Source organism: Rhinolophus sinicus, chromosome 14 (genome assembly GCF_057876585.1).
Source record: "Rhinolophus sinicus isolate RSI-liver-muscle chromosome 14, RSI-T2T, whole genome shotgun sequence".
Lineage (NCBI taxonomy): Eukaryota > Metazoa > Chordata > Mammalia > Chiroptera > Rhinolophidae > Rhinolophus > Rhinolophus sinicus.
Window position 1 is genome coordinate 108,292,229 of NC_142514.1, and position 13,800 is coordinate 108,306,028.

General features: G+C 39.8%; 2 protein-coding genes across 2 annotated transcripts; one reads left to right on the top strand and one right to left on the bottom strand.

Annotated features, from left to right (window-relative positions):
* Window positions 1-927: 927 nt before the first annotated feature.
* On the bottom strand, window positions 928-11,580 carry SDHD (succinate dehydrogenase complex subunit D). Its single transcript, XM_019715303.3, has 4 exons — window positions 11,423-11,580; window positions 8,811-8,924; window positions 7,158-7,302; window positions 928-1,930 (listed from the first exon to the last, which is right to left on the bottom strand). The coding sequence occupies exons 1-4, from the start codon at window positions 11,472-11,474 to the stop codon at window positions 1,765-1,767; spliced, it is 477 nt and encodes a 158-aa protein (XP_019570862.2). The 5' UTR covers window positions 11,475-11,580; the 3' UTR covers window positions 928-1,764.
* A 16-nt stretch (window positions 11,581-11,596) lies between these two features.
* Window positions 11,597-13,623, top strand: TIMM8B (translocase of inner mitochondrial membrane 8 homolog B). Its single transcript, XM_019715304.3, has 2 exons — window positions 11,597-11,728; window positions 13,237-13,623. Exons 1-2 carry the CDS (start codon window positions 11,645-11,647, stop codon window positions 13,402-13,404), a joined length of 252 nt encoding a protein of 83 aa, XP_019570863.1. The 5' UTR covers window positions 11,597-11,644; the 3' UTR covers window positions 13,405-13,623.
* Window positions 13,624-13,800: the final 177 nt, after the last annotated feature.

Sequence of the window (13,800 nt, forward strand, 5' to 3'; positions counted from 1 at the left end):
GATCTGGTGGTACTACTGGTGACAGCTACAGGACTCCCCTATTACCCAGTTACTGCCCTCCCTATTTTGACTATATGGAAAACTCCATTTCATCACTACACTTTACAGCAGTGGTGTAGTGGGGGCTGGGGTGAGGGGAGGAGTGACAAGAAGGGGATCACTATCTAGAGAATTTCAAAACAATTATAAAACAAAAGTTCTGCTCTTTATCATCATCATGAAACAGCAATTCTAAACAACGTCAGCAACAAAAGACTACTCCCACCAGGGCGGACTGACCCATCACCACTTCTTAGAGAACCACTGCAATTCAGGTATCACTCCATTTGGAAACCTCTAAGCCACCACGAAACAGAATTAATCACCTCTTCCTAAACCTTTAATACACATCTGCATCTCTACAAGGCCATAAGCATGTTAAGGGGAGCTTATTTTTAACCCCTAGTATTGACACCGATGAACACACTTACCCTTCTGGCCAGCTTCCTGTCAGCAGCTTGCCTCAGCTGCCCAGTAAGGGCCTCAGTGAGTGAAATGCGCCAAGTCCCAGCTCCTCTATTTTGCTAGGAGAAACAAACCATCATGCCTTACCCCATAGACCAGACTAACTGCATACAGAATATAATCTGAGTTCTAAAGGCTTGCATTCAGAGAATGCCAGAACCTGGACCTACTTCTAATTCCTACTAATACTCTCCTCATACCAAACTACTTATACTCAGTGTATTTCTGTCTATTACATGTAAGTTCTTTTGTGTTACAGTACTTTGTGTCTGATTTACCAAACTGCTAAGCCCCAGAAGGAAATTTAAACACTCAGTCCCCAGAAGGAAATTTAAACACTGTTTTAGAGCTGTAGATGCAACAGACACTCAATTCTGTTGAATAAAACCAGGGATAGTTAATACATAAAAGGGTAGAAGACACTTCTATTATGTCGAATTTTATTTTTTTTAAAAACTTTGTTTTCATACAATACATTTTCACATTAGATTCCCACAGTGGGAAAAATAACAATTTATTATTTAAAGTCTTATATTTGTGGACAGATTATTTCAAGAAAAGTAAAATGAACACATTTGAGGATTAAATCTCAGTTTAGAATCTGTTATAGTTTGATGCATCTAATACAGAACCTCTTCCCTACGTGGAATTTTTCTATATTCAGAAGTTCTTCAGGCTCTTTTTCTTAGGATTTAGATATTAGTAATGTGAAATATCAGCATTTCCTAATTTTAAAGTTTCTTAAGAACACACAACCATGAGTAACTGGTATCAACTGAACAGAGGGGGAAGTTTTCAAACATTTAGCACTGCTTAAGTGTCTGCAGTCTTTACTTATGAATTAAAAGTCTTTTCCTTTCTCCATCATTCCCAAGACAAATACAGAAGTTTGATCAGGTATTGATAGTAATAAAGCTGAATTTCTTTTAAGAGTTTGATAAATTAAAATGCAAAAGCTCATACATATGTTTAGTTATGATGTGACATATGTTTAGTTATGATGTGAGTCTTGTGAGAAGCTGGGAGACAACCCCATTAACTCACCAGAATAAGGAACTCGGTCTCACAATTTCTTGAATACAATTCCTCATAAACCTTTTCCTCAAAGATTACATTGTAAGACTAACCAGGTGATTGGGAGAAGAGATTTATCTCACCAATGGAATTATCTTTTATTTCCTTCTTATGTGAGTAGAATGGCATGACAGAGCAGAGGCAAAGAGGTGTACAATCAATTCTCAACATACGAAGTCAAGAAAGTCAGAGCTTCCATAGCATGGCAACAGCTTTGCAGATGCCCACATCATGATAGTTGAAATAACAAAGCCCAGCAAATGTTAAAGCTGAGAGTGCCAAAATGCCTGCCTTGGCAGCTTTCTGCAATGCACTCGCTTGCACATAGTCAGTAGCAACTTGTCCAAGGCCCCTAAGGACAAAAAAAATCAGAGTACAAATGAAAAACCACAAATGATGGTAGTAGAAGACTATACACATAACTTGGCTGCAAAAAGATAATCAATCAGGTTCAAAATGCAACAGAGTCAGTCATAAACCAAAATAAAGGAATCAAGTGTTCCCTCATAATATAACAGACATCTTCTCATTCTTCAGATTCAATTTTCCAGGGTTATTTATGTGAGAGAGAGTAATTAATTGCTACTCTGTCTACAAAATCTTGGGTTTTCTTTAACTAAAATAAATGCTCTAGAGTTTTTCATTGATTTAGAAAGAACGTATTAAGCAGATATTATGTGCCAGCATCTGTTATAGATTTTGGGAGTAGACCAAGGAAGATAGCATCCCTGCCCTTATGAAACATACATTCTAGTGAAGGAAAAATGCGTACATATGTGCTAGGAAGAAATATTTTTGAAAGGATGACCTGAATGAGAAGAACATTCCAAGCAAAAGTTACAATGACCTTGGCATCTTTGTAGACTAGTAAAAAGGTCAGTGTGGCTGGAGAACATGGGGATCAGAAGGCAGGGACAGATCACACAGGGCCCTGAAGGTCATGAAAAAGAATTTGAATTTCCTTTGAAATATAATGAGAAACTACAGATATGCTTTAAGTAGAGAGTGATCTAATTCTGCTTTTCTTAGTAACAGTTTTACTGAGACACAATTCACATACCATAAAACTAACCCTTTTTAAGTGCACAATTTTAGTTTATTCATAGTTGTGCGACATCATCACTATTTTACTCCAGAAGACTTGCATCACCCCCAAGAAACGCTGTACTTTAGCCCATTACCCAACCACTAATTCATTTTCTGTTTCTGTAAATTTGCCTGTTCTGGACAGTTTACATAAATGCAATCATACAATATGTGGCCTTTTGTGTCGCGTTTCTTTCACTTGGCATAATGTTTTTAGGGTTTATCCACGTTGTGGCATGCATCAATACTTCAATCCTTTGTATGGCCAAGAAACACAGGCATACCTCATTTTATTGCATTTTGCAGGTATTGCGGGTTTTTACAAATTGAAAGTTTATGGCAACCGTGAGTCGAGCAAGTCTATTTGTGCCATTTTCCAATTGTGTTTGCTCACTTCATGTCTCTTTGTCACATTTTGGTAATTCTCAAAATATTTCAAACTTTTTCGTCATTTTTTATATTTGCATGGTGATCTGTGATCTTTGATGTTACTAAGGCAAGACCCTCCACCAGCAAAAAAATCATGACTGGACGAAATTAGCCGTTTTTTAGCAAAAAGGTCTTTTTTAAATTATGTAAATTTTTTAAGACAATGCTAGTGCACACTTCATTGACTACACAGCATATATAGTGTAAACAACTTTTATATGCACTGGGAAACCAAAAATTTCATGTGACTCACTTTATTGTAATATTAGTTTTATCACGCTGGTCTGAAACTGAACCCACAGTATCGCCATGGTATACCTGTATTCCTTTGCAAAAATATGTCACATTTGGTTAGGTATTCATCCGTTCACAGACATCTAAATTGCTTCCACTTTTTGGCTATTATAAATACTATAATACTATGAACATCACTGTACAAGTTTTTGTGTGGGGCCATTATGTTTTCATTTTGGGGGGTATACTCCTAAAGGCACAATCTTTGAGTCATATGGTAACTCTGTAACTTTTTGTTGGAACTGTCAAACTGTTTCCCAAAGTGGCTGTAACATTCAACATTCCCAGGAGAGACATATGAGGACTCCAACTTTTTGATATCCTTGAAAGACTTGTTACTGCCCATCTTTCTGTTTTTTTGTTTTTTTTATTAGTTTCAGTTGTATAAAACAACATAATTATTAGATATACATAATTAGTATAAACTCCTCACAAAGTGATAACCCTCCTCCCAGTCAACTTACTGCCCATCTTTTTGATCACAGCCATCCTTGTAAGTGTGAAGTGGTATCTCATGGTTTCGATTTGCATTTCTCTAATAACAAATGATATTGAGCATTTATTGAACATCTGTGTATCTTCTCTGGAAAAATTTAATCTTACTTTTTAAAAAGGTCCCGCTAGCTGCAGTGTGGCAACTGGACAGTGCAGGCAGGAGAAGAAGGGCGAGAACAGAAACAGAAAACTAGCTAGGCGTCAACTGAAATAGTCTACACAAGACTGTTGGCTTAACCTAGGCTGGTGACAGGAGATGGTGTGAAGTGACAATTTATGCTATGTTTAGTGGGCAGAACTAACAGAAAGAGCTGATGGACTGGATGTGGGTTAAGACAAAAAGAAATATCTAGAATGATTTCTAGGATTTTTGGCTTGAGCAACTAGATTTAATTGAATTAGGAAAAAACAGAAGGTTTCTAGAGGAAATCAAGAGATGTGAGGGGAAAAAAGAGTGATTTTGGCAAAGTTAAACTTAGGATGACTATTAGATATCCAAGTGGCTATATCGGTTAGACAACTGGAAATATAAATCTACAGCTCAGGAAAAGAGGTCCGATCTGAGCTCACCCTGGGAAAGTGTATAGATAGAGAAATTAAGAAGGCCAAGACTAAGCCCTGGGTTCAGACCTTTATTATTCAGAGATCAGAAAGAGAAGGAACTGGCAGAGACTGAGAAGGTATAGCTGGTGAGGTGGAAGAAAACAAGGTGAGTATGACATCTAGGTGGCCAAAGAAAAATTATTTAAGGAGGGAATATTCAATTAAGTTGAATACTGCTGGGAGTTCATATAAGTAGAGGACAGAGAACAGATAACTGGATTTGGAAAAATGAAGGTCTTTCATGATTTTGGTAAGAATGACTTCAGTTAAATAGTTGGGATAAAAGCCCAATTAATGTAGGTTAAAACAGACAACGCCGAGTGGCGAGTTAGCTCAGTTGGTTAGAGCGTAGTGCTGATAACACCAAGGTTGCTGGTTCGATCCCTGCATAGGCCACTGGGAGCAGGAAGAAAGGAAAGAAAGAAAGGAAAGGGAAGGAAAAGGGAAAGAAGGAAGGAAAGAAGGAAGGAAGGAAGGAAGGAAGGAAGGAAGGAAGGAAGGAAGGAAGGAAGGAAGGAAGGAAGGGGGAGGGGGAAGGGGAGGGGAGTGGAAGGAGGGAGGGAGGGAGGGAGGGAGGGAGGGAGGGAGGGAGGGAGGGAGGGAAAAAAGAAAGAAAAGAGAGAGAGAGAAAGAAAGAAAAACTGGACTCTGAGGAACTAGTGCACAATTATAGACAACTCTTTCAAGTTATTTTTTTGTGTGTGTGAAAAGGAAGAGAATTACTGAGGTAATTGTCAATTGTAAAAGTCAATTGTAAAAAAGAATGTATTAATTTAGAATTATCTTATTTTGATTTTTCATTAATTTAGATGGGATCTCCTTCCAAGAAACATGTATTAGAGAAATATTACTGTACTTGTAATCTAATACTTCATATTCAACTGGATTCCTTTATTTTGAAAGGTCCATGTGGTTAAAGGACCTTAGAAAACTAGCCAACCCTAGAAAACTAGGTAAGCAAAAAATCCCCTTTAACACTACTAGCTAGGAAATAATTCTGAGAAGTCATTTAACCTCCCTGGGGTTTAGTTTCCACAATTGTAAAATAACAGGGTTGGTTAAGATACTCCCCCAAATCCTTTCAGTTCTAACAATCCAAAATGCCTACCTATATCATACTGTCCTTGCAAAACAACATAAAATGAGCAACTCACAGAACTCAACTATTATTTACAAACTTTCCAGGTTTATTAACTGAGAAAATCTAATAAACTACACTGGATAAAATAAATAGAAATGAAATTCATTCATTCGATAAATATTTACTGAATGCTATGTGTCAGGCACTACTAGGCACTAAAGATATAATAACAAACAAAAATTGTTCAAAACCTACATCATACATCTTTTTTTAAAAAGGGCAAGACTGAGGGGCGAACGGTTAGCTCAATTGGTTAGAGGGAGATGTTCGTAACACCAGGGTTGCCGGTTCGATCCCCACATGGGCCTGTGAGCTGCGCCCTCCACAACTAGATTGAAACAACTACTTGACTTGGAGCTGATGGGTCCTGGAAAAACACACTTAAAAAAATAAATTAAAAAAGAAAGGGCAAGACTGAACTAGACTATAGAGGATGCACATTGGGTGATAAAGTTATGATGAAATGTAAGGAAGTGATTATTACTATAAAAATCAGGATAATGGTTCCTGGTGAAGGACGGTGTATAGTTATGAGAGAGAGAATACAAGGAAGAGGCTTCTGGAGTAGGTGGCCAAGTTCTATTTCTTGACCCAAGTGGTGTTACCCTCATCATTATTCATTTAGCCACAGATTTGATTATTGTGATTTTCTGTACCTGTGTTTTTCTCTATTGAGGGGAGACAAGGAATATATAAAATAATAAAGATGATATAGTATATTAGAATGTAATTAAGTGCTACTGAGAAAAATAACGCAAGGGAGAGAGGGATAAGGAATGTTGAAAAGGACAGTACAATTTTGAATAAGTGGTTTGAGAAGGCTTCATTAAGAAGGTAACTTTTAAGATGTGAAGGAAATGAGGGAACAATCCAAGTATATAACTAGAAAAGGGTTTCAGGCAGAAGGAACTGTTAAGAATAAAGTCCTGGGGCCTGGAGTGTCCCTCGCATGTTCGAGAATTATCAAGGGAGCCATTGTGAATGAAGAAGAAAGTAGCTGGAGATGAAGGAATAAACAAGGGGCCAGATCATAGAGTCTAGACCACATACTCCACTTTTAGTCTGTGTGTGATTAGGAGACAACAAAGGGTTTTGAAAAGGGGAATGTCTTGACCAGCCTTAATATTTTAATAGGATCACTGGGGCTGTGTTGGGAATAGACAGGAGGACCAGTTAGGAGACTACTACTGGAATCAAGGATGGTGATCAAGTTTGGGGTTCGAACAAACAGAAGAATGGAAATACTATTAATTCAGATGGGCAAGAGTGCTGGAGGAAGAGATCTAGGGGGACATTAGGAGCTCAGTTTTATAGCACGCTACATTCAAAATGCCTATTAGATATGGGAGTGAAGACACTGAATGGGCAGGTGCCTATAAATATGGACATAGAAATATTTTATGTATGGTTTAAAGTTTTCTATAGGTCCTGAGTATCTCAGTCAACTTCTCCCTTATATGCAATAATGAAACAAACTCACAGCAAACAAACTGAGCAGACAACATAATACTGAAAATACTGCTGTACTTACCAGTGACTGTGGAGAGTGAGGACTGCAGCCAGCGAGTAGTCCATTGCAGAGGAAGGATTCAAATAAGCAGCTGGAAGTAGGCCCAGGAGCAAAACACTGACAACCCTCTCACCAGTCCAGTGGAGAGACGCAGCCTTGGAACCAGCTATAGAAAGGAAGGACGAGCTTCATAAGGGTTGAAGTGGGAGATATATCTCTCACATTCAATATTTGCCACAAAGTAACCCAAACTGATAGAATGGCAAACAGTATGCATATAAGACTTAACTCTGAGCATAAAGTGGGTAAAATAAAAGAGGTAATTGAAAAGAGGTGCTATCTCCCTTCTTTTAGTACAGGGTGTCTCAACACCTACATATTGTGATTAGAAGATAGATCCACTTTACTTATAGGCAAGATGGACAAAATATCTTTACAGAATTACCAATCTTAGACTTCAGTGTAATGGACAGATACCTTATGTATGTAAGTGACACCTGAGAAATTCCTTTGAAATATTACTCTTTCATTTTTACCTTCTAATCTTTGGAAGTAAGGTATTGTTAAAAATCATCCTAAAACAAAATTAAACTAGCTAACTCAAAGAGAAGCAAAGTTCTGATGTCAACTTTTAGGATGATGGTTGTGGTTCAGTCCCATCATTTATAAATTGCTCAAAACTGATATGGAACACAAAAACTTCTTTTAAACAAGTGAAAAACAAAATGGGCTTTAAACATTTCTTTGAGAACCTATCTTTTTTTGGTTACAGACCCCTTTGGGAACCTAGTAAAAGGATGGAGCAACTTCCTGGAAAAATGCACATGGACACATACAATGAAAACTGTATACTTCAGGGGCTTTCCTTCCATCCTATGAACCCCAAGTTAAAACCTCTCTTCTAAATCTAACTGAAATAAGCAAAGGAATGCAGAAACAAAAACTTTTCAAGATAAAATTATTCTAAAATGCAGAAAGATGACACTTGCCTAATTTCTCATAACCCAGATGCAACTATATCTAAATGGTTGATGTGAGAATCAAAATAAATTTTTATCTTTGTAAAATATTGATCTTTCCAGACTTTAAAAACGGGATATAGTCAACTCCTTATTCACCTACAGATTTTCTAAGACTAATTTAAATAATATCTAAATATCAGGTTGGTGCAAAAGTAACTGCGGTTTAAAAGGTTAAAAATAATTGCAAAAACTGCAATTACTTTTGCACCAACCTAATAGTATTCATCCAAGAAATGCCATGATTTTAATATCAACCTAAATAAAAATAAGCAAGTCAATTACAACTATGTATGTATATATGCATGACTTTTTTTAATTGTCTACTATTCTAAATTATTTCTATCTAGCTCTTCTCCATTAGCTAAATAAGAGTGACTAAACTGTATTGAACAGACTCTTCCTACAGAGCTATTTTCTATTTTAAAAAATTAAAAGTTCTAAAAAGACATAGATGAGAAGGTTCTCTATCAGTGTAAATGGCATTACTCAACCATGCTGCCATTGTCTGCCCAAAGGTGTAGGCTAGGTCTTCATTTGAGAGTTGGACACAACAGTTCCCCCTACAGACAGCAAATCTTGTCAAAAGCATGATAATAGCCCAGATGAGGACAGCCAGAGAGCCCAGGAAATAGCAGCAATGGAGAAAACATACAATGGCGGCTGGGTGACAGGTGAATGTGCTGTGTTCCACACCATCCTGGGGTAGGTCGGTCCTGGAGAAATGCTGAGATGTGAGCAGGTCTGACCACTGAGGTTCGGAGGAGAACTGAGGAAAGAGACATTAGGGGGATCATAAGCACCTCTCCTTTAATGGGATTGACAGACTTTCTAAATGACCATAGGCAAGCTACTTCAACCAAACAGGATAGCATCTCATATGTAAAATGAGGATAGCATCTATTTCACTGGGTTGCTGCGAGGTCAGACTAAGTAGTCACTGAAGATTGAAAAGTCAGCGAACTACTTATTTAAAAGGGCTTCACTTTAATTTTAAAAAGTAAATTATAGCTCCTTTGTCTTTCCATTTATTCAACTGCTGTGCACTGGATTTAAGAGATAAAAGATACCGTTTTTGTCCTCAAAGAATTCAGTCTAGTTTGGGAAGTTCATTTATTACCGTCCTCCTTTTCAAAATCAATTTCTCCACTTATACCCTTAAACACATCCCTTTCTGTCCCCTTTGGGATCCTGTCTCTTGGTTAAAAAAACAGACAGACCTAAGTTCACCTAATTCCATCAGTTATAGCTGTGAGATGACCAGCAATTAAGTTAAATAAGCCCTCTAGCCTCAATGTCCTCATTTGTAAAATGGAAATAATAGCACTTACTTCATAATACTGTTGATAATTAAATAACATATGCAAGGTGTTAATTTCCAGAATAGTATAAGCACTCGATAAAAGGTAATTTCTCTCCCGTATCTTTAACCTCTCCTTCCTATTGGCCATTTTCCCTCGACTGATGTAATACACTTAACTCTTCCCTTGATCCTATGTCCTCTAATGCCCATGCACTCTTCCTCTTCTCTTTCCAACCATGCTTTTTTAAGTGTTGTCCAAATAACCTCAAGTTCCTCACTTCCCTATCATTCTTCAAATCTGAAACTTATTTTTATCCCCACCAAAGCTACTTTGCTAAGTTGCCAATGCTCTCAAGTGGCCATATCCAACAGGTACTATTCATTCAGTCTTCATCTTATTGGGCCGTTCTGCATCACCTGGCAATGGGTGGTCTTTCCTCCCTTCTTTACTCTGACAGAACTTTCTTCTAGTTCTCCCTTTTATTCTCTGAATTCTAATCATCTGCCTATTGCTCTCCTCCCTTTCTCTGCCCACCCCTGGCCATTTTGTCCACTCAGCTTCTACTGATTATAAGCTAATGACACCTAATTTTGTATCTTCGGCCCTGCTATCTCTCCAGTTTCAGAAGTTTAAGTGCCTGCTGGGCCTCTCCCGTGAGATATTCTATATGGTCCTCACACTCACCATACCAAAAACTAAAATCCTTCCACTCACTTTCTCATCCAAACTTGTCTCCCATTTGTATGTTCCCACTTTAATGACATCCCAGTTACTTTTTAACCTAACCAAGGCATCTGAAGTCATGTAGGGCTTTCCCCCTAAATTCAGTCAATCGCCAAATCATACTGATGTATCTCATCATTTCTTGAGACAATCTTCTCTTTTTTGGTACTACCCTCCAAGTCTAGGACCTCACCATCCTTGCCTGGACCACAACAGTGCCCTATCTCATCTTCCTGACTTGTGTCTTAGGCTGCCCCATCTCCCATGCTGGCCATCTACCACTCTGTTACTAAAGTAGTCAATCTAAACTGCAAATCTATGTCAAATCTTTTAAAGGTTCCCCCTTCACACCAGGCAAAATGCACAGTCCTTATCAAGACAACTTCTGTGATTTGATTCCAGTTTACTTTTCCAGATTCATCTCTCATTCCTTACCTTGAACTTCATGCTCTAGTAATATCCGATTTGTTTTGTTTTTCTCTCATACCAACCAGTTTCTACAACTTCACCATTGCTTTGGCTCATCCCAATAGCTCTAACTGTAATGCCTGTCTTCTTGCAGACTCCCTTAAACTCAAGACTCTTATCAAGCACACCTCCTTCAGAACTAGAGACAGGGTAATCCTTCCAAACACAGAGCTAAATATATTCTCCCTCTGTACTGGCTTAAGGATTTATGTACAGCACAACAGTTTTTGTTTTATGTCAAATTATGCTTACATGTGTTTTCCCTACAAAAAAGAAAACTCTTTGAGGGCAGGAACTATGTTTTATTCACATTTGTATCCGAAACGTACTACATTGTCTGGTATAACACAAATGCCCAGTTCCATGGCATTTGAATTGATCCTTCCCACCCCTACACCAGCTCCAGGGCAAACGAGCAAGACCAGGCATTGGGACTTGGATCCTCTTTTACGATTCAGGGTCGGACAGTGAATGGGGCGAAAAAGAGAGCTCTTATGAATAGCCTCGGCAGGGCTGTAACTTCCAGAAGGAGTTCTTTCAGATTACCCCCTCACATGTCGGCCCAGAGCAGGGGAGATATGCGCTCCGGCCAATCTCTGGGCCCGTAAGCAACGGTGGTCACTGCTGTGGTTTCAGCAAGAGCAAGAGGCCAAAGGGAAGGAGGGAGGGATTCCCTGCTCCAGAGGTCTCACCACCCAGCAACAAAGCCTCACCGCATCCCTTCTCCCGCTGGAGGCTGCGCTAAGAACCTCCGGCTGCCAGCACCCCTCACCTCGGCCTCCTTGGGCACTGCAAAGGACACTCAGTCTCCAGATACACGCCATGTCGCTACTAAAGGCTCAAGGTCATCCAGTAACCCGGAAGCAGTCGTACAACTCTCACCCCCACAGCGACAAAACAAGGAAAACGTTGTGAACCGGAAGTCGGAAGTCGGCGCGCGCCCGCCGCACTTGCGCATACACGCGGGTCGGAAGGGCCGAGCCGGGTCCCGACAATGGCGGAGCTGGGAGAGGCGGACGAAGCGGAATTGCAGCGCCTGGTGGCGGCCGAACAGCAGAAGGCACAGTTCACTGCACAGGTACGGGGACAAGGACCAGAGTAAAGAGAAATGAGGATGAAGTACAAGTCCCGGGCACCCGGGCAGCTCTCTGTATGTCGGCGGCGCGGTGAGGCCGCCAGATGTCTCTGCTCCGCGCGGTTCCCCTCGCAAAAGAGACGAGTCATAGCATTCCTGCCGCTGGTGAACAGTGGTGCTCAGGTGCCCGCTAAGGATGCCCAGCGTGGGAAAAAGAGATGCAAAGCAGAAAAGGAAGGTTTAGGCGACGCCAGGTCACGAGAGCCTAGTTTGTCGGTGAGCCCCCTGGGCTGGCATTCGGAAGATCTAGGTTCTAATCCTGCCTCTGCCACTTATAAGCCATGTGCACCTAGACGAGACACCCATCCACACTATGGGTCTTGATTTCGCAGTCGCCTGCTGCCTCACTGCATTGTGAGGATCAAATGCGATGATGTATTTGATAACGATAGCGGTAGAACATTATTAGGAGAAGGTGGGCTCTGAAGTAATCTGTCTATTCGTTTTAGAATAGTATTTTGGAATCCTTTCGGCATGGTTGTAACCCGGGCATGGTCCCTTAACTGCCTGACTTTGAGCTATTACTTAACCACTCCCGGTAAAAGGGGGTGGCATAAAGGATTGAACTGCATGCTTAGTACCCAGCTCCCAAATAGTGAGCCCTCCGTAAATGGTTATTTCCCCCACCCTTTTTGGGGAGGGAGAGGGGGCTGTTTGTAGTTGTAGAGATTCATGGTGGATAAGCAGCAAGAACCTTGGTTAGAACTGTTTGGGTCCTGAACACAATGAAAGTGCACACATTTTCGGTGCCTGTTACGTGTATTTTTCTAGCTTCTTTGGATTCTCAACTGTGTTCATGACCCCCAAAATGTTAAGATCGTAAGTACTATTCTCTAAGGGATAGGTTTAAAATGAGTACAGTGGTTTGGGGGGGCAATTAATTGGTACCATATCTTCCCAGCTTTCACTGGTGTTAGCTTGGGAATATAAAAGAAGAAAATTTTATATTTACATTTTGAAAATTTACATTCTGATTAAGAACTTGACACAATTAGAAAGTAATAAACAGTGGTCTTCAAGGAAGTAAGAATTTGAACTGTTTGCACAATGAATAAAATCTCTCCAGAGGGCATTGCAGGAGTGTTATTAAGAGTCAAGTTGAGTATTCTGTGTGGGCCTCACTGAAATAGTATGGGTTGGGGTTAACCAAGGGAGTGCCCTGAGTAGCTAACAGAGAAATTGACGCATTAAACAAACAGAGGTGACTTGATGGAAAGTATTTTTTAATTACTAAAGAGAAAAATAGAAAAGGATATAAGGATTACTGCAATGTAGGGATGAAGAACTGGACCATATGGGTGACAGGTTAGGAAGTGAGGAAAAAGAGACTATGGTTTGCTGATTGAAAGAATGGTTTAGTCAGGTGACAGAAAGTAAAAATGGGAAAGAAGAAAATTGGCAGTTAGGCCCATATGCAGACCCCAATGGTTACTACTTTTCTTTCCTCTTAGGTGCATCACTTCATGGAGCTATGTTGGGATAAATGTGTGGAGAAGCCAGGGAATCGCCTAGACTCTCGCACTGAAAACTGTCTGTCTAGCTGTGTGGACCGCTTCATTGACACTACTCTTGCTATCACCAGTAGGTTTGCCCAGATTGTACAAAAAGGAGGGCAATAGATTGTTCCTTGGGACAGTGACACAAGGAGCAAAGGACTTGTTATTAAGCAGATTTAAGGGCCAGTGGGGGAAAGCTGTCAGCTCACTGTCATGTCAACTTCAGGCCTGCTGGTGTTAAGAAGTAACAGATCAAATGTTCAAAAGTGAAATCTATTTATTTGGAATTCAGAAATTCCACATTGTGTCACAATATTCAATAAATGTGAATTCTCCAAATCATTTTTTAAATCCCATTTTAGGATTTATTGAGATCTCTGGCAGGAACACTAGAAATAAAGGTTCCAACGCCAGTGCAAATGGGAGATCTTAGGTTTTGAAGAGCCACCCTAAGCCCTATTTAAGGGGGCTGGAAGAACCATAAAAGCCTTATTTAGCCTACGGCATAGAAGAAAAGGG

Bases quoted from the DNA above. Each gene is read 5' to 3' on its own strand.
- SDHD (XM_019715303.3), bottom strand. From the start codon at position 11,474: ATGGCGTGTATCTGGAGACTGAGTGTCCTTTGCAGTGCCCAAGGAGGC. The intron at 8,925-11,422 runs GTGAGGGGTGCT...CTCTTTCCTCAG, and splicing joins CAGTGCCCAAGGAGGCCGAG to TTCTCCTCCGAACCTCAGTG. The intron at 1,931-7,157 runs GTAAGTACAGCA...TTTTGTCCTTAG, and splicing joins CTCACTCTCCACAGTCACTG to GGGCCTTGGACAAGTTGCTA.
- TIMM8B (XM_019715304.3), top strand. From the start codon at position 11,645: ATGGCGGAGCTGGGAGAGGCGGACGAAGCGGAATTGCAGCGCCTGGTG. The intron at 11,729-13,236 runs GTACGGGGACAA...CTTTCCTCTTAG, and splicing joins AGGCACAGTTCACTGCACAG to GTGCATCACTTCATGGAGCT.